This window comes from Garra rufa, chromosome 11, assembly GCF_049309525.1.
Source record: "Garra rufa chromosome 11, GarRuf1.0, whole genome shotgun sequence".
Lineage (NCBI taxonomy): Eukaryota > Metazoa > Chordata > Actinopteri > Cypriniformes > Cyprinidae > Garra > Garra rufa.
The window spans coordinates 8,978,503-9,002,569 of NC_133371.1; the positions used below are offsets into that span (position 1 = coordinate 8,978,503).

A 24,067-nucleotide genomic window follows, 5' to 3' on the forward strand; every position below is an offset into this window, starting at 1 on the left:
ATGCTAAGCTATGCTAAAAGTGATATCGCCAGAACAGGAGAACGGCTGAATGGATTTCAAAACGGTAAAACTCAACTTATTAACTCGGGGAGAGTTGGAGAATGAGCCTATTTCCAAAAAAAGTGGAGTGTTCCTTTAAGTGTCAGATGATCTTTCAGAAATCATTCTAATATGCTGATTTATTATTAGAATGATCAATGTTGGATAATATCAACAGTTGTGCTGCCAAATATTTTTTGGAACCTGTGATTTTTTTTCAGGATTCTTTCATGAATAACAAGTTTAAAAAGTGTTTATTTAAAATATAAATATTTTATAACAATGTAAATTATTTATTATTAACTTTTAATAAACTTTTAATTATTAACTTAATACATCCTTGGTGAATAAAAGTATTAATTTCTTAAAAAAAAAAAAAAAAAATGTACTGACCCCAAACTTTTGAACGGTAGTGTGAAATGTTCATGTTTTCATCCCAATATTACTATTAGTTTTGTTTTATCTATGTCCTTAACAAGCCATACATCTCAATTATTCAGCTTTCAGATGATATGTAAATCTCAATTATATATAAAAAAAGGCCCCTTATGACTGGTTTTGTGGTCCAGGGTCAAATTTTATTTCAGTTCAGTTAATACTTTTTTAATTTAGTAATTATGTTAGTTTTGTTTTGTCTGTTTCCACTTTTGTCCTATCCCACTAAAAAAATAAGGTTCTTTAAGATATAATCTTCCAAGAAGTGACATTACATTTTGTGGGAAAACACTTGTATTAACAAAGGATTTGATGTTGGTTAATAAAACAGTCCAAATCTTGTTAAAATTAGTACTTTAAAAAAATCAGGATTTCAAAAGATGATTAAGAAATACATCCAATTGAACAAAGCTGACAGCCTCATGTAAGCTAACTCTAAACTGGCTATATTTCCACCCTTCTGTTCTGTTAGAAATCCTTGAATCATTTTCTTGCCATTGTGTATATAATTTAGTTAAAATGAATTATGCAGTACTGAGTCTGGTAACTATAAATTACATCACCTAATCATTTTTTGTTTAATTTACAGAGCTCAAATAGTACTGCATAACAGGAATGACATAAACGTCTAGTAGGCAATTTTCTTATATTTATTACTCTGTATATGCATGTCTCTTCAAGTCATTATGTCTGAATCTGTATCACTATGCGTGTGCATTTGTGTGCTATAAGGTGAATTAAGGGCAACTGCTACAGACTTTAAAGACTGAGGACTAATCACACAAGCCACATCACATTAGTATCGATTAAGATGTTTAAAAACTGTTACATTAGTAATGCAGTGAGGGCAAAGTAAATGCTTTAACTCTTAACTCTCGCCGGAGCTCTAAATGAATCAATCGCTGCTGTAAAGATGAGGGAAGCAGGCTCGCATATAGGCGCTACACTGCATTCTGGACGTGCCCAGCGCTGTTTTGCATCTAGCACATTAATGAAAAGCCAAATGGAGAAGCCACACTGTCCAGCAAGGCATGATGGTCTACTGGAAGACTGACCCCTCGCTTAGCTGGATAAAGCTACTGGTGGTCTCCTCCTGGGGGTCGTCTTCAGGGGCAATCTGGGCCCAGCTGCCTGAGCCACTTTCCTCACTGCTAGCGCTGAGAGAGCGTCGCTCCACCTCCACATCTGCAGAGGGCGCTGTGGCCACTGAGGAGGCCCTGTCTTTGTCACTGCTGAGGGGGGAAAGAGGACACACGGCAAAACTGCAGTGTCACAATAAGCCAGTAATTCTACCTGACGACTGATCCTCAGGCAGCAGCTGAGTTTTTTCTTCTATGAAAAAGTGCTTTCCTTTTTAAATTTAAACTGCTAACTTCCCCCAAAGTATCTTTCAGTGTCCAGAGATTGGGTCAAGAAAAGGAAAAATCAATCTATATTTCTCTCTTTTTTTAAGCACTGTAAGAAACTACGCCAAAATGAGGAGAATCCACTTTTTAGAGATGTGAGGTTTTGTTTTTGTGTGACAACACATGAAGCAAAATTGTCACATTTTTGTGTTGTGTAAACTTCTGAAAAAGAGTCATGAATTGACAATTCTCCATGGTATTTCGACATATAACTGTATTATAGAAAAACACTAAGTTGTTAGTCCAAAAAACAGCTTTTATTGAAACCAAGGTGCCAAAGCAACTAATTTTGTACTTTTGTCTCTGTATTACGTAATAAAGATTAATGCATCAGCACAAAACTGCCTGTGCAGACACAGATCAATGCCTACTTCATCATCCCGTCTTTGGCCCACCAACTTGCACGGTAAATTCAGGGCAGTATACAATTTAAGAAAAATGCAATTCATGACACCTTTTATATTTCTGTAGTCCTTCCTTCTTACAGTAATAAGAGGCTTAACCTCTGAATAAAGGATGTGAGGTTTTTTTTTGTAGACTGTACCTGCTTTTGGTCGCTGTCTCACTCTCTTTGCCACTTTGTAGCTGGACCTGATGCGATGCTTCTCTGTGGTTGGGCCCAACCCTTCCCCTGTCTTCTGAGGCCTCTTCTCTTTGATCTGGTTCAATGTGAATCAAGGGTACCTCCCTCTGTCCACGCCACGCTTGCCTCATACAGGACGAACTGTGAGAGCTACCGCTATTCTCCTGATGCTCTACACTTGGCCGGTTTACACCATTTTCACGACGAGAATGTTTAAAGCCATGTCTCCTTTCTCCAACTGGAACTTGTGGCTGACAAGCAGCCACAACGCCATCCTGTTGGCCTCCAAGCAGGGATTTGCCACTCTCTACGATGTCTGCCGCTAGACGGTTAGCAAAGAGCTGTACATGTGGCTGTGAGTCTGCTGAATCGAGCTCCACACTGTCCTCTGAGGGCTCTGCAATTATTTTATTCTTGCGCATTAGAGACTCGATAGAGCTGGCCCAGGTTTCGTGAATCAGCATGTCTGTGATTTGGTCCGTTTGGCCACGTTTATACAAGCAGGAATCAGACTTGCAGAGTCCTGTTGATGACACAGAGTTGGTTGGATAAATGTTGAGCGAGTCCCCGTGTACATTTCGGGCAAAGCCATCGAATGAATTGGCCTTGATGGGTGAGTTTACAGTTAGTCTGGAATCTGAGGATCGCCTGTCAGGAACAGAAGACTGACGGATACAAAATGGGGTTCTGGGGGACGGGGGTAATAGGCTATTACTCCACTCTTTGGTCTTGGTCATATTGTAGTCCTTGTTCTCTTTGTCCATGTCTTTCAGCATGAAGCGATAAAACTCCTCGGTGATACTCTCAGTGCTAGACTGCTTAGAGAGACAAGATGATGTGCGCACATTGAGGTGTCCATTTTTTTTACTGGCAGCTTGCTGAACAGCTGCAGCAAGGATGCTGCTGGCATTTTTTCCAGCATAGTAGTCCAGCAGAAGGTCAAACCCTCGACCCTCTGTCTCCATCTGGTTCACCATGAACCGAGAGAACTCATCCGTAATGCTCTCACAGCTGGACTGCTTGGAGATAGAGCTACCTCTGCTTAAATTGTGCCCAAGCCTATTTCCCGGTCCCAAAGTGTTTGATGTTCCGGAGGGATCTGCGTCCTCCTCTGGAATGCTCTCGTAGCTTGACGCTTTCCCCCTGCTGCTCCATCTTTCACACTGTAGGCGACTGCGAGAAGACTGTCCAGATTTGGAAGTGTCAACCACGCTCAATTCTGGACAGTTCATTATCCTGGCTGTGACCTCTGATGCAAAGAGTGCAAATGGATCAGAGGGTGTAGGTTCGTCTAGATTGACAGTTTCATCCACGACGCGGTTGACCAGGCGCTCCATGAGTTCAGGTTGTTCTTCGGTTTTACGTTTGATTTCACTGAGACGTGGAGGTCTGTGTTTCTTGGTGACTGCGGTGCCATTTTGTGTCTCTTTCCGGCGGAGGGCTGCAGCTGTGCGACAAGGCAGAAGCAGCCCCTCTGGACCTTCCGAACCACCCTTTAAGGCGCAGAACCATGGCTGCTTTCCGCTCGAGTTCTCCAGGCATATCGCTGCCAGCTCTGTAGCCATGGAGACCACTGTGGTCGCCAAGTCTTCAGCGAAGCATGTGACAGGAGTTTTGGGCTCATATGAATCCATTTTAAGAGCCACAAGTGCTCCTGAAGAGGACAATAGAGATTGCTGCCTGATCTCGCTCTCTCCTCCTGCCCTCCCTCGTGGCATGTGAAGTGGTGAGCTTTCAGCTGAAGGGAGCACAGAGTCTCCGTTCTTGTCACTCCTGCCAAGCTGTGCTTGCAAGTCAGATTGCTCTTTGACCATAGTGGCAGTCACCCTGTTCAGAGTGAGTCTGTAGGGTTCTTTCAGTTTTGTCTCACTTTCTTTCTCCTCCTGTATGTGCTTTTGCTCTCTCTCTCTTTTCCCTATGAGAGCAGACAACTTCTCCACACTGCTTCGCCTCTCACCATGATTGTAAGTCTGGCTTGGCTCAATCAAATGCTGTAATTGGCTCAATGCTTCTCTGCCAGACTTGGTATCAGCCTCATACTCCCTAAAGCTTATGCTGCCTTCTTGCCCGTCATATGATCCCATATTACATTTTGAAATGTCACTGATTTTCTTTGATGTTACACATAAGACATCAAATAGCAAATTATTCACACAATCCAAGAGGAAACCCTCAATGTTTGGGGCGTCTTTTCCAGGACCCTCAAGCTCTTTTCTCTTCTCGGCCTTCTCAAGGGCATACTGAAAGATATTATCTGATATTTCCTGGGTGAAGTTATCAAGATCCTGTTGTTCCTGATAAGGCCTTCTTGGGTTTGTGATGCCATCCACTATCTTGTTATGTGTGGTCTCAAGGAAGTTAGCAATGCTTGAGTAGCTTTGTTTGTGGGTAAGTACAGCTGAAGCTTCCCTGAGGAGAACCTCAGCCACATTGGCTCTGAAAGCCTCAACGCTGGTGCCCTCTGCAATGCTACAGTGGAGAGGCACTGCAGTTGATGCTTGGGCAACTGACAGAAGTCCCACAGAGGCAGAGTACATGTCTGTTGAGTCTTCATTATCCCCAGAGTCGTCTGCTAGATCTACCGCGGCTACGGCTCCAGCAACCTGAGACATTCCACATACTGCAGAGGAAAACGAATACTCCCCTTGTTCGGTCTCACTCTCTTCTTCTTCACCCTCACACTCATCTTCTTCTCCTGAGTCCAGTGTCAGTTGTTCTGTGACCTGAGGGGTGGTAATGGTACCGATGACACTCGCAGCACATGCCAAAGCTATTTCCACTGGTTTAGTGGCGTGTCCAATTGACGAGTTGTGCTGGGGGTGACTACCATGCTTTGTTTTGGCTCTGTTTACTTTATCTTGCTCTGATGCACCATGTGACTGCGCATCCGGCCACTCTGTTACCTCCTCACTGTTGTCAGGACTCTGGACTATCACAATTTTAGGAAGTTCAAAAGAGCAGGCTCGTGCCCTCAGTGGCACTTCAGTAGAATGGCTTACTTCACTTGAGTGCTGCGAGGTGGTGGACACACTTACAGCTGCCTCCGTGACAAAAGAAGGTTCGTCCTGTGACAAGTGAATAAAAGCATCCTGCAGGACTGACTCAGCCAGATTAGTGGCATAGTGACCAGCTGACTCGCTGGTGTGACGACTGACTTTATTTGGCGTAGCAGGTGGGCCTCTTGAGGGGGCGGAATATGTTCTTGAAAGCTTTTGGGAGTTAGACGAGGTGCAGAGGGTCTCCGAGTCTTCACTGTCCTCTCTTTCTATTTCATTCCTTCTTTGAGCGTGGGCTGCACTCAACACCTTAACTGACTGAGGCATGATAGAAATCTCAGGATCTGCAGAAAGAAAGACATTTGGCAGGGTTGGCGAGGAACGGGGTGAGGGGCACACAGAGAGAGAGAGAAAATAGATTAAAGCCAGACCTCTGAAAATGACTTCATAATCCTACACAAATAGTCAAATTCAAAGCACATGTGAATGATGCCCATTTATAGGACAAGTAAGAAATTAGTAACAGAAAGACAGCCGGGACAAAACTGAGAAAGGAAGTAAAACGTGTCCAGATTTATCCTCTCCTGTTGCTTGCTACTTCAAATTGTTATAGCTAGGTTAGAGTGAGTCCAGTCAGACCTATTCATACCACTCTGTTGTGTGTGTATCCATTTTCCTTTTCCATAACAAAGACCGTACAAACGCAGATCTCTATCTGGGGTGATCTGATTATGAATATTACATTGCCTTTGAGGAGAGCATAACCTTCACACAGTGTTACTTCTAATTTCATATGAGAGATTAATTATAGATTATCGCAGTGTATCTTGTCTCTTTAATATTAGACTTGAGGCAAGTATCATAACATGTAGACATTCAGGGGATTGGCTTACTGTTAGAGGCCAAAGCAGGGGCACAGAACAATGCACGACAAACAAGCTTTCAGACATGCACAATGGAAATGCACAAGACATTTTGGGGACAGTGCTTCTATGTTAGGGAGTCTTCCATGACATATTTGTAAAAACAACCTTCATATAAAATGTTTTGCAACTCTTTCTGTTTGTCCCTCTTTCTCTATCATACACTTACTCATTAACATATACTGAAGAGAATTAATTGTTTCACTGCTGTATGTTCTGATGCATCCATGCTGTTGCTTGGTTACTTTGTATCTAAATAAGTATAGCAGATTGCAGATCCGAATAAGAATATTATAACCAACACAACCCAGACAAAAGTTGAAATCCAAATTATTCCCAAAGGCAAAACTAAAGGCTTTGCTTTTTATAGATGCAAATTTATGTGACATGCCCAAATTGTTTTGAAAACCATAATCTCATCCGTAGTGACTAGGGCTACATTGTGTTACTAAACTAAGAAATAGCCTAAGGGTGGAAACACTCCCGAAAAGTGCTAGAAACAGGGCCACTCTTATCGAAGCAGGCTCACAGAATGCTCATTCAGCCATAATTCAAGCAATTTTCTCCCCATTCACAAGGTGGACAGGAGGGAAGATGCAATGAAAGTGCCAGAGCTGCACTGAAGTTGCATTTTCTGTGCAACAAGGACATAGAAAATACCATACAGAAGATCAGATATTGACTTTGGATGAGGTTTCTGACTGATCTGGATGGACAGATGAACTGGATTTCTGGGTGGACTGGTAGATGTATGGACTGTTTACCATTTCTGAATGGGTCATCCTCGCTGTCTTCCCCAAGCTGTTCAGAGGCAGTGAGGAAGTCTTCTTCGATGGATGAAACAGAACGGTTGGTGTCATCTTCAGCAGCCCGCTGACCAGCCAATCGGCCATGCCTCTGCCTCTCCTGCCCTGACTGTAGTCCAATCAGGAATTTGTTGATCTCAAAAATGACACTATTGGTTTGGGCAGGGTGGCGCCCACAGGAACAATGCACCAGACAGACATCCGCTGTTCTGTGGCTCTGAGATTCACATACATAATCACAAACACAGTTCAACCACACAGACTGTAAGCGGTGAAATTATGTCAGATGTTCCGGTCTATATTCATAACTTACCTGTGGGTGGCTGGGGTCATGCTGGCAGGAGTCCGGTGACTCTAGGCTGCTGAGAAGCAGAATCTCATTTTCTTTGGGTTGCCGCACTCCGAGAGACTCAATTAACCGTGGCAGCTCTGGGCACACTGAGGCCAGTTTCTGTGGGGAAATTTATGCTAATATTCAAGTCACATAAATGTGGGTCTTTGCTCACATTATCTTGGTCAGTTGTATTGTTTCTAATTTCCCTTTTAATTAGACGAAACATTGTTTATGTCGTACGCTTAGGAAATGATGAAAGACATTCATCTATTTGTTATTAACTTTAAATGAATTGGAAATGAGAGGGTGGACGATATTTATTTGGATATTAATGAAAAGGTCAACTGGAAATGAGAAAACACTAGCCTATTATTAGTGATAGTTAAACGTTTTTAAAGATGCTTTTCCAAAGCAACCTGTTTTTTTTAGCAGTATATGCATTGCCTGAGAATCAAGCCCATTACTTTTGCATCATGCACATCTTGAAATAAAGGAAGGAGAATTTTTCACCTTAATGTAGCTGTCGTCATGCCGATCAGGGGTATGTCTGTCCAGGTTTACGAAGCAGATCTGCGAAAAGAGAGGCTGAGCTTAGAGAAATAAGCACATACCTGAAAAGTGAAGTATCTGTACATGCGTTATAACACACACACAGCGTACCACAAGGACACACAGGATACACAACAGCAGCACTGAAAATCCTCTGAACTGTTGCAGCTTTCAAATGTCATTTTTCATTCCGCATATTCATCACTTTCATTTACATCGTCAAATCTTATGCAGCGCTGCCTAAAAGTGCCATATTGCACAGAATGTAGTGAATAATAACTTAAAGGGGGGATCCAATGTTGTTTTATGCATGTTAAGTTATTTACACTGTTAAAGAGTTAGATTCCATTGCTAAACATGGCCAAACAAAGTTTCTAAAAATAATTTGAATTTATAACAGAGTATTTCTGTGCCGAATACACACTTTCGGGTTTATTACAATTTTCAGAAAGTTTTTTTTTGATCATGGCTCTTCATGACATCCTGAAGGGTGGAACTCTTTCTATGGGCATTTCCCCCAAAAGAGCGTGTCTGCGCACACATCAACCAGAGCGAGCGCAAAAGTGCGCCCATAAACGCACTTCATTCGGCTGCACTGCTGCATGGGACTCAGGAAGAATGTCTCTAAAGAAGTGTCGTTTTGGTTGTAAGGCTGTTTTCAGAAAGAATCGTGAAGCTGTATCTTTATTTTGTAAATATGATAAAACTAAATCTTTTTGGAGATATGAAGGATGCATTACTACTTTATAGATCCTCAAGATTAACATAACACTGGGTGAAACTGTGTGTGTTATGCCCCCTTTAAAGTTTACAGATTTTCATCCAGCTCTGTATTGTTACAATGTCGGTATTATAAGTAACCTGCACATTTGTCAGCAGTGTAGGGGAAAGTTACTTTTAAAAGTAATGCGTTACAATATTGATTTACTTCCTAAAGAAGTAACTAATTATGCTACTTTGTTACTTTTTATGGAAAGTAATGTGTTACGTTACTTTGCGTTACTTTTTAAATCTGGATAGGGCTTGCTTGTTTGTTTTAATATAAAAAGTTCTATTTTTGGCAAATGTAAATGCATTTTCACACCAAAATCCTCAGGCTTAGAGAAAAGTAAATTCACGCCTGTACAGTAGACCGCAGAAGAAAAATGCCAACTTTTCAGCAATAAAAAAAGGAAAACAAATGTTAGATTATCTGAGTACTTTTTTGCTTATTAGTATAGATGAATTGGTTTATCGAAGGTCGGCAGCAAAGACATCGATTAATAAAATATGGTTAAATACATAAAGGATATTTGTATTATTTAACATATTTAATTATTGCAGGTTTGCGTAGAATTTCACTGTTTTTATTCATTTTGAGGAATAATGTATCTGTGTTTTTAGTGAGTGAGATGAATTAATGCATGTTTACATTTACTCTAGAACTAAAGTAACACCTTACTTACAATTTCTCTCAACATGGGGACAGGAGAGCTTTTGATCAATAAATGGGGGGAAAAAGTAACTGGGGTTACTTATTTGAAAAAGTTTTTGTCCATTAAAAAGTAATGCGTTACTTTACTAGTTACTTGGAAAAAGTAATATTATTACGTAACTTACGTTACTTGAAATGCGTTACCCCCAACACTATTTGTCAGTAAATTGAGGACTTTTGACAGCATCAGGGCTTTGTTAAAACCACAGATCAAACATCTGTATTTTTGTACACCAACCATTGGCAAACAGATCAGGCACTGCCAATTTTATCTGTTTCTTTTGGTCATGTAGCACCGATTTTGCATAGACAGCCAAGTTTGATTAAAAGCCCATCTTGCAAGCAGTGAATTACTCCCTAAATGTTAGTCTTTTCCTCTCACAAAGCTACCATTGGACTTCGAAGACTTGGCATACAGTGCAGGAGTCACAGACCACTTTTATGGTGTTTTTTTTTTTGTCGGCTTTGACAGCTATGTCACTATGAACAGCCAGTGTATGGAAAAGATTTCTCCTTTTGTGTTTCACTGACAAAACAAGGTGGAGTTGTAAGCCACTGCATACAAAACCTTCATCTCCTTCTTCCTCATGTTTACACAGCACATATTATCAGTTATTTATCACTCTTTATCACTGTTAAACAAAGCTTTCTCACTCTCTTTTCTGTCTGCATTCATCTCACATCACTCTATTCACTTCACATCATTTTGATTTTGAGTTTTAATTGTTTTTTATCGACTCTCACACGCACACAATCACACAGACGCTGCACCTTACTGATTCTGATGACTCATCGCTATCTTAAAAGCATATCATGTTGCTCGTCGCATGTTTATTTCAACTGTGTCCTTGTGAATGTGAAAGAGCTCTTCTTTCACTCTTCACTCAAGACATCACTTAAGATCACATTAGTGACAAATGTCTCTGGAATCTGTAGGTTTCTTTGAGTGAGGATGGATTTCACCTTCAGGTATCACAAATGTAGCACTTCATCTCTCTTATTCCTGCTGCTGGTACTTAATGCAACAGTAAATGATCTAGTACATCTATAAGGGTTTATATTTAAGTGTATGAAGTGTGTTAATAGTTCTGGCCTGAGGAAAGCATCTGCTATTGAAAGACAGACAATGAGAGCAAGAGAGAGCAAGAGAGAGAGAGAGAGTAACCTGCCATAATTGTCCTGAACTGTCATATTCACATAAGAACCGATCTTGTGCTGGAGGATTGGAGTGTCTCAGCCGTCAGCTGGCACCATTAATGTATTGTGGTGCACTGTCACTGCCTTCTTTTGACACACACTCACGTAGTAAACAAATAAACACACACACACACACACACACACACACACACACACACACACACACACACACACACACACACACACACACACACACACACACACACACAATGTGCATTCCTAAAATAAATGGTAGGTCTAATTAGATTTATTTTTTTCAAGAAAATATGCATTGTGCTTGGCCATGCAGAAGGTGCTGGTTTGCCATAATTCTGAATGGTTGCTAAGATTTGGCTAGTTGAGTGTTAGGGTGTTTCTTAGTAGTTGCTAGGTGACTGCTAGGTACCTATTGCAAAGAGGAAATTAGCTCGTATGATGCAGTGAGTGACACAATGACCGCTGTTTGTCATTAACATGCACTGAATAAGCAACCAACTAAATAAGGATTCAAGCTTATTTTTTATGAATCTAATCCAAAAATCTAAATATGTATGCCTGTTTATGCTATCAATTCAAACTAATAACTAATAATACACTGGATTTTCTGAACCAGGGTTATTATAGTTAACTTAAATTAAAACAATTAAAACTAGATGAAAAAAGTTCTTAGACAAAGTCGGCTTGAGAAAGCATTGTCTAAAAGTTCGAAAATTTTGAAAAGCTAAAAGTTTGAATTTAATTGTTGAAATTGAAGTTTGGGACAATGTGGGAACACACACGTTTCTAGCATGAATCAGCATGTTTCTATCATAATTTAGCTTTAACCATGTTGCTAGCATGATTTAGCATGAATTAGCATGGTGCCAGCATGATTTAACATGAATTAGCAAGTTTATAACATGATTAACAAGTTAGCATGTGTTGGCATGGTTAGCATGCCACTAGCATGATTCTAGCATGATCAGTATGTTTCTTGCATGTTTAGCATGTTGCTAAAATGATTCTAACATCATTTGCATTTGATTCTAGCATTTTTAACATTTTATTAACATGTTGTTCACATGTTCCTGGCATGATAAGCAAGTTACTAGCATGTTGCTACCACGATTCTAGCATGATTAACATGTTACTAACATGATTAGAATGTTACTAGCATGATTCTAGCATGATTAGCAAGTTACTAGAATGTTGCTAGCATTCTGCCAACATGATTCTAGCATGATTAGTATGTTTCTAAGATGATTAACATGTTTCTAGCATGATTTTAACATGATTAACAAGTTACTAGCATGTTGCTAGCATGTTCTTAACAAGATTAGCAAGTTACTAGCAAGCTGCCGACATGATTCTAGCATGATTAGTATGTTTCTAACATGATTATCATGTTTCTAGCGTGATTAGCATGTTACTAACATGTTGTTAGCATGTTCTTTACATGATTAGCAAGTTACTAGCATGTTTCCACCATGATTAGCAAGTTACTTGCATGCTGCCGACATGATTCTAGCATGATTAGTATGTTTCTAACATGATTAACATGTTTCTAACGTGATTAGCACGTTAATGACATGTTGTTAGCATGAGTACATTTTTTTAGCATATTTCTAACACGTTTCTAGCATGATTAGCAAGTTGATGTTGATGTCCTAAAACACGAAACGATCGATTTTTGTGAGAAACTGAACAGTATTTATATCATTTTTACCTCTGATACACCATGAGCTCAGCATCCGACTCATTACACATGTACGTGCTCTGGCGTAGTATACACAAACGCCGGAAGCTATCTGTCGCGTGTATACGACACTCATTGTTTACACAGTGCATAAAAATTGTGGGTATAGCGGCTATTCAAAACGGTAATTACTTGCGCTTATCCTGATTGTTCAAACCCATTTAAAACTAAAAGATTATGTTTGCTTGTGCAAAGTCATCCAGGACTTTTCACCGGTTTCCCCTTCCGGCGCGTTCACGTGTAACGAGCCGGATGATAAACTCGTGCTCAGGACAGATGGACGTGGCTGTTTATCAAAGGTAAAAAATGATATAAATACTGTTCAGTTTCTCGCAAAAATCGATCGCTTCATGTCTTTGGACATCAATGTATCGTCACGAGCCACAGGGTGTAATTTGGATTTGTCTGTGCATGTTTTTTTTTTTACTTTTAAAGGTCTGGTGCCCATCCACTCCCATTATATGGCTGACATGCTGCACCAGTTTTAGCTAAAAATCTTTGTTTGTGTTCTACTGAGGAAACAAAGTCGCCTACATCTTGGATGCCCTGGGGGTAAGTAGATAAACATCAAATTTTCATTTTTGGGTGAACTATCTCTTTAAGTTTAAAAAATAATCCTTTTTCAAGAACTACAACAAACGGCTCATTTGGACTACAGAATATCATTCAATTAAATCCCGCCTACGGATATTCAAATCGTTGGTGGGTGGGGAGGGACGAGGTGGGGGATTCGCCTAACTTTAACTATGTAGGATGGACATCCGCTTCTGGGATGCTTCATAAATGCGAGCATTGACTAAAGTGTCCGCAAACTGCTCCGGTAGCCGTGCTGGAGCCACGCAGTTGATGTGTGCGGTATCGAGGGTCGAAACAAATGTGGAGCTGCGGCTGATGTAAACACAGGCATTGACCAAAGTGATGATCATCGGTGGCCGTAGACGTGTGCAGTGTGTGGTAAGAGATTTACATTTTACATTTTTTCATCATATAGTGTAGATAGCTTCACTAGCCTTATGCTGGAGCTGGTTTCGGGCATGTAAATAATTAAAAAAATTAGCGCAATAATGATAATGAATCATGAATCGGCGATCTCACAGGCTGACGTTAGGAGCAACACTACTGTAACGTATTATTTACTCACTCTCCAGGCATCCTAGGTGTATATGACTTTCTTCTTTCAGACGAATGAAATCGGAGTTATATTAAAGGTCCCATATTGTACACATTTCTCGAGGTTTATTTTAGTTGTTGATGTCCTTAAGAATATATATTTCGGGTTTAAGTGCCAAACTCCATCTCAATATATTTTTACAGCACATTTTTTAGGAGCTCTGTCAAGAACAGGTCAATTTTGGCCCATCTAATTAATAATCATGAGCCTCTCTTCTGATTGGCCTGTTGTTTTCTGAGTGACGCACAGCCAGGCCAACCACAGGTGACTACGGTCATGTATGCTGTAGCCTAGCCCAGAGCCATAGAGAGAGCCTAGCCTGCTGATACTCAACAGGATATTTCAGAATGATCATTAATGTTTTTTTTCTTTTTCAAACACCGAATGCAGTAAGCTACATAACTGTTGCTTTAGTAAAGCCCCTTTCACAATGCATGCTGATTCCGGAAAATTACGGGAACGAGCGCTGTGTGAACAAAAGCCAGAACCAAATGCCATAAAGGCAGTGTTGTAGTGATGATGCACGTTACCGTGCGACTCTTCACGACGGAAAAATACGTGCAAAGTGGAATGAAGCAGCGACCAGGGAGCTCCTCACTATCAGCGCTGAAGCACAGATTGTTCGTCAGGTTAGTTTCAGTTTAGTGAAATGTACGTGTCGCATTACATCTCACATCCAAATGTCACATACTGGTTGTGTGTAAAGCACGCACAGATTCCGGAAAACAACTGTGAATGAACCAAATTTAACAATTCCGGAACAAATCATGGGACACATTATCCGTGTATTTTCCGGAATGGCTGTGTGAAAGAGGCTGAAGTTGACGTGCCACTGGTCTCATTAACATTGTTCAGAAGCCTGTGCAATGATGTAGTTTCCTGACATCCATTGACTGAACAGCGTTTACTCGACTTGTTTTCGTGTTGTTGTTGCTTAGCAAAAAAATGGATGCGATGTCTGGGGGTTTGACAAAAGGAGGGTGGGACGTGATTGGTGCTCGGGGTGATGACTGAAGGCGGTGACTGAGTAGATCGGATGTCACATTTTTACGGAAGTCACAGAGGCTCGTGAAAATGAACAGCTACTTTATGCAGGCTGTGTGCCTTTTCCTGTGGATTGACTGTTTTGAAACTTATATGGTAGTTACATAGCCCCTAGACCTCAGTTATCATGAAAAAAAGCCAGGAAATTCGATTTTGACAATATGGGACCTTTAAAAATAATCCTGGCACTCCCAAGCTTCAGAACAACATAGATAAGTGTTTCTCTCCATCAGTCCAAAACAAGTCCATAACAAAAAGTGCCTCACACGCCTCCAGAGGGGTCAGTAAAAGCCTCCTTTAGTGTTTTTGTAAGAAAAATATCAAAATTTAAAACTTAAGAATCTCTTTTTAAGCTAGTTTGCACAGTTGTACACTTTGGGACTGCTAACCAATCACAACACATTTAGTATTTCGGAAGGTGGATCTTCATCAAACCCGGAACTAATCGAGCCATTTGTGCCATTGAGAAAGCTATTGTAATAATGTAAATTATGTGAAAAATAATGCGTTTTTCGAACCACCAAGCATGAGAGCATGTTTTTGTGCACCCCCAAAAGAAAATAAAGACTTGGCTAAGTTACTTTATCAGTTATTTTACTGATATTAATGGCATATATTTCTGTTTTTATTAATATGTTTTTAATGTTTTTATTTTTGCCATTTTTCTATGAAATGTTCTATGAATACATCTTTTATATTTAATCAGATGGGGTGTACTCATTTATGCTGTGCACTGTACAATTCACTGCAGTTTCTGAAATAACTGAAATTAACACTAACATCAATAAAAATGCAACAACTTCTTTCACTCAAATTTCTTTTCACTCAAATTATGATTAATGGGTTTAATATCATGTGGTTCCTTGCATTACATAACCAGCTCCATCTGTATGGTATTTCTAATGTAGGTAACTTGCTTGGTATCTCACCCGGTACAAGTCTAGATACAAACAAGTGATAATAAAAGAGACCAACGACTTGAAGAAGAAAGCTAAAATGGTTGCTTGTATTTAGTGTAGGCAGTACATTATTTTCATGTTATTTTAAAGCCACTCACTGGACATTTAATTCCCGAAACTGCAACGATACTTAGACAGACATAATAAAATTGAGCCACATTCATGTCCATCGGATTAAACAGGATTATAGTGAATCTAATAGCCAACTCTGCTACATTCTCCAAATAAGACTAGCTGTCAGTGTAAATCCCTGTATAAATTTATTACCAGGCCTGAATGAAATCTGCTGGCTTGTTTATTGTGCATTTTCTAGGCTGACTTTAGGAGAAAATCTGTTCCACGGAATGGCTTTATATGTTGTAATACAGTATGTGATAAACATAGCTGATGTTCAGTTGCAAATATAATCAAATTGTCCAAAATATTTTATAAACAAGCAAATAAAGCATGAAAGATGCATATAATTTTGAGAAAGGTGATGGTTTCTGTTTTGTGGAAATCAGCAGAGATTTCTGTGGGTGCAATCACATCCCGTTAAAGTCACACAGACTACAATCGAGCATTTTGAAATGCTTCTCACATCCTGGTCATTTGCTGTAACACTACATCGCAATCACAGGGCACCAGACTGCGACTAAACGGTCACATTTTGAAAGATCTGCTACAAACCTGAACAGGAACACCAAATGACTTGGTACTTTAACAAACATTAACAGCCCCGGCAGTTCCAGACAGCATTTATGAAGAAAACAGGCACCAACATAGTGTTTCAAAACCCCAAAGTTAAACTAACTGTAGAAACCATAGTGTTATCTCTAACTACAGTACTGAGGATGCATGGTTTAACGTGTTTGTCACAGTCTTTTTACAAAAACCATGGTTGATGATATACAAAACTATGGCAAATTTAAAAAGTAAAATCATGAACTTTAAAGGCTCACAGCTATTTTCCTCCTGTGTAATAAATGTGCCGTTCTAATGAACTGATGAAATCACCGGCTTTATTTGCCTTCAGAAACTCCAAGCTGTGACTGAACTTCAATAATTAAGATACTGATGAAGAGAAAACAATATCTGTTAAGGAGTCCCAAACTCAGTGTTCCTGCTGTGAGAATAATTTATTTTTCAGCCTTATATAAATTATGTGCTAATTAACATACCAACTCAAACCCAATGCATATTAATTTGTCTACTGGATGAAATATGCAAACACAATAGCTATTTCCTTATTATTATTGATTTCTGTTCTGAAAATGTTTATTTTAATGGTTCGTTGCTCCAGTCTGTGCTTCTAAATCAGGTGCCACTGCTCTCACATGTTAGTCTGGATCACGTCAACTTTTCATTTATTATTCATTAAGCACGCATGGTCGTAGAAGCGTGTAGGTCATTTCAGTGTGGGTCCACTTAACTAAAGATACAGGCTTTTTTTTCTTACTATTGCTCAAAATGTACCCATCTATACATTACATTTCTCTTTACACAGTAGTAGTCAGTGTGCAGCTTGTATAGCAGTATAGATTTACTGTCCTCTGAAAATAACTAAACATACAGCTATTATTGTCAAAATAGAGTGAGTACACCCTAAGTGATAACAGCATGTTGTTTAACCATGCAAAGCCAAATGTCCTATTCATCCTCTTTATGTTTTTGTCTGCTTGACAGGACCATACAAAGTTGTGTATCTTGTATTAGAACAGTTAAAATTTGGTGATTCGGGTACAATTCTCTCATACTGACCACTGGATGTTCAACATGGCATCTCATGGCAAAGAACTCTCTGAGGATTTGAGAATTAGAATTGTTGCTCTCCACAAAGATAGCCAAGGCTATTAGAGGTTCAGTAACACCCTGAAACCGAGTTACACTACAGTGGTCAGGATCATACAGAGGTTTTCCAAGATGGGTTCCATTCGGAACAGGCCTTGCAAGGGTTGATCAACGAAGTTGAGCACTCGTTCTGTGCGTCAGGTGCAGAACATGGCTTCAAAAAACAGATGCATGAGTGCAGCCAGCATTGCTTTAACAGTTGCAGAAGTAAATGGTCAGCTTGTCAGTGCTCAGACCATACGCTGCACACTGCAACAAGACGGTTTGCATAGGCGTTGTCCCAGAAGGAAGACTCATCTGAAGCTGGCTCACAAGAAAGCCCGCAAACAGTTTGCTGAAGACAACCTGTCCAAGAGCATGAATTACTGGAACCATGTCCTGTGTGGCGATGCCCTGGTGAGGAGTATTTGCAATGGGACACCAAGACTAAAATATCTGCCTGTCTATACATCATTTAAGAAACAATAGGAAAAAAAAAAAAACTTTGATCTTTATATATACTACCGTTATGCTACAATTATTTTTATATTTGTATGTTTTTCTGCAAGGATGTATTAAATTGATCAAATATTTACAGTGAAGGCATGTATAATGATATAAAATATTTCTAGTTTTAAAAAGTTTAAACTTTCTACTAATATAAGAATCCACATAATATTAAGCAGCACAATCTACTATTAATCTAAAATCCAATATTATAATAATTTCTAAAGGATCATGTGACACTGAAGACTGGAGTAACAATGCTGAAAATTCAGCTTTGCATCACAGGAATAAATTACATTTCAAAATATATTCAAATAAAAATTACATTTTAAATTGTAATAATATTCCACAACATTACTATTTTACTGTATTTTCAATCAAATGAATGCAGCTTTGGTGAGAATAAAACTTACAGAGGACAAACCTTTGAACGTTACTATATAATTCTGTATTTTTATTTAATAATAAATAGGGATGCACGATATTTATCGGACAGATAAATTATCGACCGATATGGGTAAAAATTACGTCATTTTTATTGCTCCGATAAATAAATAAAACCCGATCCGATAAAGTACTCTTGCTGGTAAATCAATCAATCAGTCTGGTTTATCTGAGATTCATCTGCTTTCCGAGTGCAAGTGACTGCAGCTGTAAACTGCAGTGACTCTCGGCCTTTGTCGCGTGTAATACGTCATCATCTGTGTCGTCATCATCGCCTTCGCAGGTCTGGAAGTTTTTCATGGAGGCAGATGAGGACAATGCTACTGCTATTTGCAACACATGTTTAACAAGGATTCCGAGAGGAGGTAAAAAGCCGTTAAGTTTTAACAATCTTATATCTCACTTCAGAGGTCGTCATCGCGGTGAATCTGTTTTAGGGGCCGTTCACATGTCACGTCTAAAAACGCGTGGAAAACGCTGAAGCGCCGCCTTCTCTTTCTTTCCAAACCCAAAGTCTTTGCCAAACCGCTCTGTAGTTTGAGCTCCAGTGGCGTCTGCCGTTGCTAAGCAGCCATGACATGCGCTCTCCATAAAGACGCGGTAGTTTCAGCAAAGAATAAATAGATTTTCAGCATTAAAAATCGCTTGCAGTAGCTCTGTTATCAAATTTATTTAAAAATGTTTATTCCTGTACAGCTTTGATAAGCTGTTTCTCCACCTTGCCAGTGCTTTCAGTGTTATTAAGGGAAAGGATGAAGCTGATTGGTTGGTTCATGTCACATGACCTGCGTTGCGCTTGCAGCATTCTGAAGAGTTGAGATGTTTTTATCTCGATTCTGATGTTTTATTCCCCGCCTTGTACGATTTGGCTGCTGCACACATTCATAATATGATCAATGAGAATGGACTACATGTAAGCTTTACCACAGACATTTGGACATCTGACTTTACTCCATGATGCACTTTTCATTTTTTCCAGGTTGACAAAATGTCAAAGCATATTATTTTATTTAGAATTGTGGTGCCTTACACACAAAAAAAAAACATTTTTGAAGAGTCAGGACTGTTTGCTATGATTGTTAGACCAGATATATAATATAAATTTCATTAGTTTATCTTAGATTTTGTATTTTCCTGTGTGCACAAAATTATCATATCAAAATATGAATGTATTGGTTATCGGTATCGGTATCGGCATCGGCCAAAAGAAGGACTTAATTATCGGCTATCGGTATCGGTTAGAATTTTTCATATCGTGCATCCCTACTAAATAACCTTGAAGATTACAAAAGCAATTTAATATATAACTTGATTACTATTATACCTTAATACTTCATACTGCTATTGGACACATACAGCACTGTTTAGTTGTATCTCGGTTATATTGCTTGTAATTCATTTCTCTCCATATTAATTTTTCAGATATTTTGATGATATGACAACCCTAGTTCACACGATCTGTCACTGTCTCACATACGCACACACTGCACAAGTCCTCAAAATTGCTGGGTTAGAGAGGTCAACTCACAACTTAGAACATTTCACTCTTCACTGGAGTGGGAGACGGCAAGACAGATGGGAGAGAGAGAAATACAAGCTTGGAAAGAGGAGAGAGGCCGAGAAAGAGTGAGGGAGGAATTTGTGGGAATGAGATATCGAGACAGGAATGGAAGGACAGAGATGGCAGAGCGTCGTCCTTGCCAAGGACAAACTCATTTCACCCATTATCATCAGAGGGGAGACGGCAGGCACTCGCCACCGTGGCTAAAAATTACCTCCGCTGAGATGCGCCGCCACCTCGTCGCTCGCTACACCGCTGAGATTGAGAGAGAGAGAGATAGAGAAATGAAAATAATGAAAAGGGATGGAGAGGAGCGTATAAAAGAACAAAGCTGGGGATCATGGGAGTGGAAAGATGTTGTTTTGAGATGTTGCCATATTGCACTACTGGAACAAAGCAGACGTGCTCTTTATCATTTCCGACCGAGTGGGTTCACACACACCGATCTGCGCTTTCATATCCACTGAGCCTCTAAATGGGGCATGGAAGGAGTGAAAAAGCAGACACATGAACACACATTCCCGTTCCATGGCGAATCTGTGATGTGTCCTGTCATCTGAAGTTATCAGAGACCTTGACAGACCGTTGCGTCACGGAGAACTCAGGTTCTCATGGTTTGGACACAAGAATGTCTGTGTTTGTGTTTGTGTGTGAGTGTCGCCTGAGGCCTCAAGCCTTGGTTCACTAGGTGCCCAGTGAGAAAGCAAATTCACATCTGTGCATGTGGTTATGACTACGCAAGACTGTCACATCCTGAAGGCGAGATCTGCCTGCAACGAATAACCAGTTAAAGCCCCTTCTTAAAATTCTTTCAAATCACGTCATTTTGTTGACATCCAGGCGGAGATATTGTTGTGAGAAACTGGCTGTTCTTTTCTCACATCTCGTTTTGCTTTAAAGCTTTGTTTAAAGAGGTATCTTTCCATTTCAGGATTTTTTGATTGTTGTTTAGGGCAAGAAAAAAAAAAGCACAGGAAGAGATGCTGTAGTTGTATTTTCCCTCTAAAATTGCACACTGTTACTACTGAGACGTCTAAAACCACGTACCAGCTGAACTAGGTTGGTTTTTGGATGTTTTTGAAGGACTGAATGAGAATTTATACATAAAGAATAATGCTACAACTATAAGATATTACAATTTATTAAGGAAAACGAAATGGTTTTGCACAGTAACCACTACATTTAGTAAAATGTGTTGATGCAGCAACCACTATGCATATATGAAAATGCATAACTATGATAACAACAAGCATTTTATGTTTAGTGAAAGATTTGCAAGAATTTTTTAGAGTACAAGTTGTTATGGAAGCCTGTTTAGGACAAAAAATAAAAAAGGTTACTGAGACTTTTTATCTCACAATTCAGATTTTTTTTTCTTCAGAACTGTGTGATATAAATTCACAATTCAAATTCAATTCAAAGTCAGAATTGTGAGATAAAAACTCTCAAAAACGAGTCAAGTTTTGAGGGGGAAAAAGAATGTTCACATAATTCTCATAATATCTCACAACTCCGACTAAAAACTCACAAATGAGTGTTACAAAGTCACAACTGTGAAATCTACATTTTATTTTTATTCAGTGGTGGAAACAAGCTTCCATTATATATGGAGATACATATTCCAGAAAAGAGTGCTAATGAATTCTGATCTGTATGCATGCAAGAAAAATTTTTAGTCTCCACAACTGAAGATATTTCAGACATGTTATATTAATTAACACACAAGAAAATGTACTTAGTGCAATGTAGTGATCTGCACCAATCAAACCAAAACATTTGAAACTACACTAGGAGAACCCACCCTAAAATGTCCCTTGACCTCCAGCCTGCACAGTCAAACCTATCTGTGCCTTAGAGGGTTAAACAAGTATTAAAATGATCATACTGAGAAAACTTTCTTTGCAGTCCAAAAAGACATTCTATTGAAACTAAACTGCAAAACCAGCTCACTGCAAACGTTCTGATATCAAATAAACCAACACACTGACATCTAAATGCATTCCAGCAGCAGATTGTTCTATGAATCTGTCACAATGTAATGCAGGCTTTGCAAAGAGGCTGTAGTGGCCAATATAATGGACCCATAGCAGCTTAGTCCCAAACCCTTCACAAGTGACTAGTGACAGAAAACAGTACAGAAAGATGCTTTATGATTCTAGATGGTGTAGTTACAGCATCTTCTAGCACAAATTAACAGCCTGGTAAATTATTGCTAAACAACCTGGCTCTGTAAACAACCACTCTGTTTCACAGTATCCTGGATCTTTGACTGAATTATATATTATGATAGGTGTCATTTTATCCAAGATTCAAGGGACAGACAAGAATTTCAAATAAATCCTGTCATATCGCTGACCTTATAAAAGAGGTGAAAATGGGGTTTATGGTTAGCTGGCTGTAGTCAGTGAGGATAGGACTGACCTACAGTATCACTCCTACTGGAGGCACAAATACAAACAAAAGTCTGAATAAAAGATTTTGCTTGTCAGTGTGTAAGTGTGTAATCTCATGTGAGCAAACAAATCTAGGATGGCCTACAGCTTTGGTACAAAACACACACACAAATGTCAAAATACAGATACACATCATGTCTCTGTCGTGTCACACTACACACAGTGCCCTCCACAAACCTTCTGTCTGTCTGTCAGGACATTACATAACCTCCGTGGCTATGTACAAGCCTTCTGCTGCAACGAGACCAGACGACATGAGAGACAAGAAGAGAAGAGACGAGAACAGATGAAATAAGTTGGGATGAGAGACAAGAAGAAAAGAGACAAGATGGGATAACATGAGAAAAGATGAGAAGAGGTGGGAAGAGACAAAAAAGACAAACAGAAACACAAAAGACGAGATGAGAAGAGACAAGGTGAGAAGATGAAATGAGAAGAGACAAAAGGCAGTAAAAAATACAAGCCAAGAAGAGACAAAAAGAGATGAAGAGACTGGAAGAGAAGAAAGAGAAGAAGTGCAGAGAAAACAGAAGAGAACAAAAGAGACAAGAAACAGACCAGACAAAAAGAGAGGAGAAAATATGTCAATGAGTCAAGTAGGGAAGAGAACAGAGACAAGAAGACATACAAAGGGGACACGGGACAAGGCGAGGAGAAGAGAAGAGATAATGTGGGGTGGGAGGAGAATGGCAAAGATGAGGCAAGATGAGACTAAAAGAGAAAAGAGACAAGAAGACACCTGAGAAGAGGAGAGTCAAGGAGACAAAAGAAGAGACAGATGAGAGACAAGGAGTTGTGAAGAGATGAGATGAGAAAAGACAAGAAGAGATGAGAATAGGTGAGAAAAGACTAAAAGAAGAGATTAGAAGACGAAAGACAAGAGAAGAGACAAAGCGAGGAGATGAAAAGAGAAGAGACAAGAAGAGGCAGGAAATTCAAGCCAAGAAGAGACGAAGAGACTGGAAGAGAAGAAAGACAAGAAGTGCAGAGACAACAGAATAGAACAGGAGAGACAATAAACAGAAGGTGAAACAAGAAGGGAAGAGGGACAAGAAGACACAAAAAGGACACAAGACAAGGTGAAGAGACAAGAAGAGAATAGAAGAGAAATTCGTCCACAAGGGAACAGATTGCATCATTGTAGCACCAGACAGTTTGAAAAGACATCAAATCCTTCATCATCTTATAAAATTTTACCCAGTTCTTAAAAATAGGTACAATTTCACATACTTCTTCACCTTCTACTTTGTTTCTCCTACTTATATACACTGCCATTTCTGCTTCACCCAACAAAAAATTTAAAAGCTGTGATTTCTTTTTGCTTTTTGCTGAGTACCGATAACCCAAAATAAAGTTTTGAACATTAAAACTTTCGTTCAATTTATTAAAAACAAATGTAAGAAAATTAAATAAACAATTGAGTCTTAAACATTCTGTAAAACAATGAAAAATAGAAGAGACAAGGCAAGAAAATGAGAGGTGAAGAGAAGAGATAATGTGAGGTGAGAGGAGATGAGAAGAGGTGAAAAATGACAAGATGAGAAGAGAAGAGGAGGTGAAAAGGTGAAAAATGACAAGATGAGAAGAGAAGAGGAGGTGAAAAGAGGAGGTGAAGTGAGACAAAAAGAGAAGAGAGACAAGAAGATACCAGAGAAGAGGAGAG

The 24,067-nt window shown here is 39.4% G+C and overlaps 1 protein-coding gene across 2 annotated transcripts in view; it reads right to left on the bottom strand.

Annotated features, from left to right (window-relative positions):
• Nucleotides 1–24,067, bottom strand: part of sphkap (SPHK1 interactor, AKAP domain containing) — a 74,376-nt gene that overhangs the window by 21,914 nt on the left and 28,395 nt on the right. Inside the window, exons 4-8 of one of the 2 annotated variants that reach the window (XM_073850676.1) lie at nt 8,033–8,092; nt 7,502–7,639; nt 7,147–7,405; nt 2,425–5,803; nt 1,530–1,706 (exon numbers count right to left, since the gene is read on the bottom strand). In XM_073850676.1, the coding sequence (XP_073706777.1) occupies nt 1,530–1,706; nt 2,425–5,803; nt 7,147–7,405; nt 7,502–7,639; nt 8,033–8,092 (4,013 nt within the window). The remainder of the gene's footprint in view (nt 1–1,529; nt 1,707–2,424; nt 5,804–7,146; nt 7,406–7,501; nt 7,640–8,032; nt 8,093–24,067) is intronic. The other variant, XM_073850677.1, reaches the window with a different exon arrangement.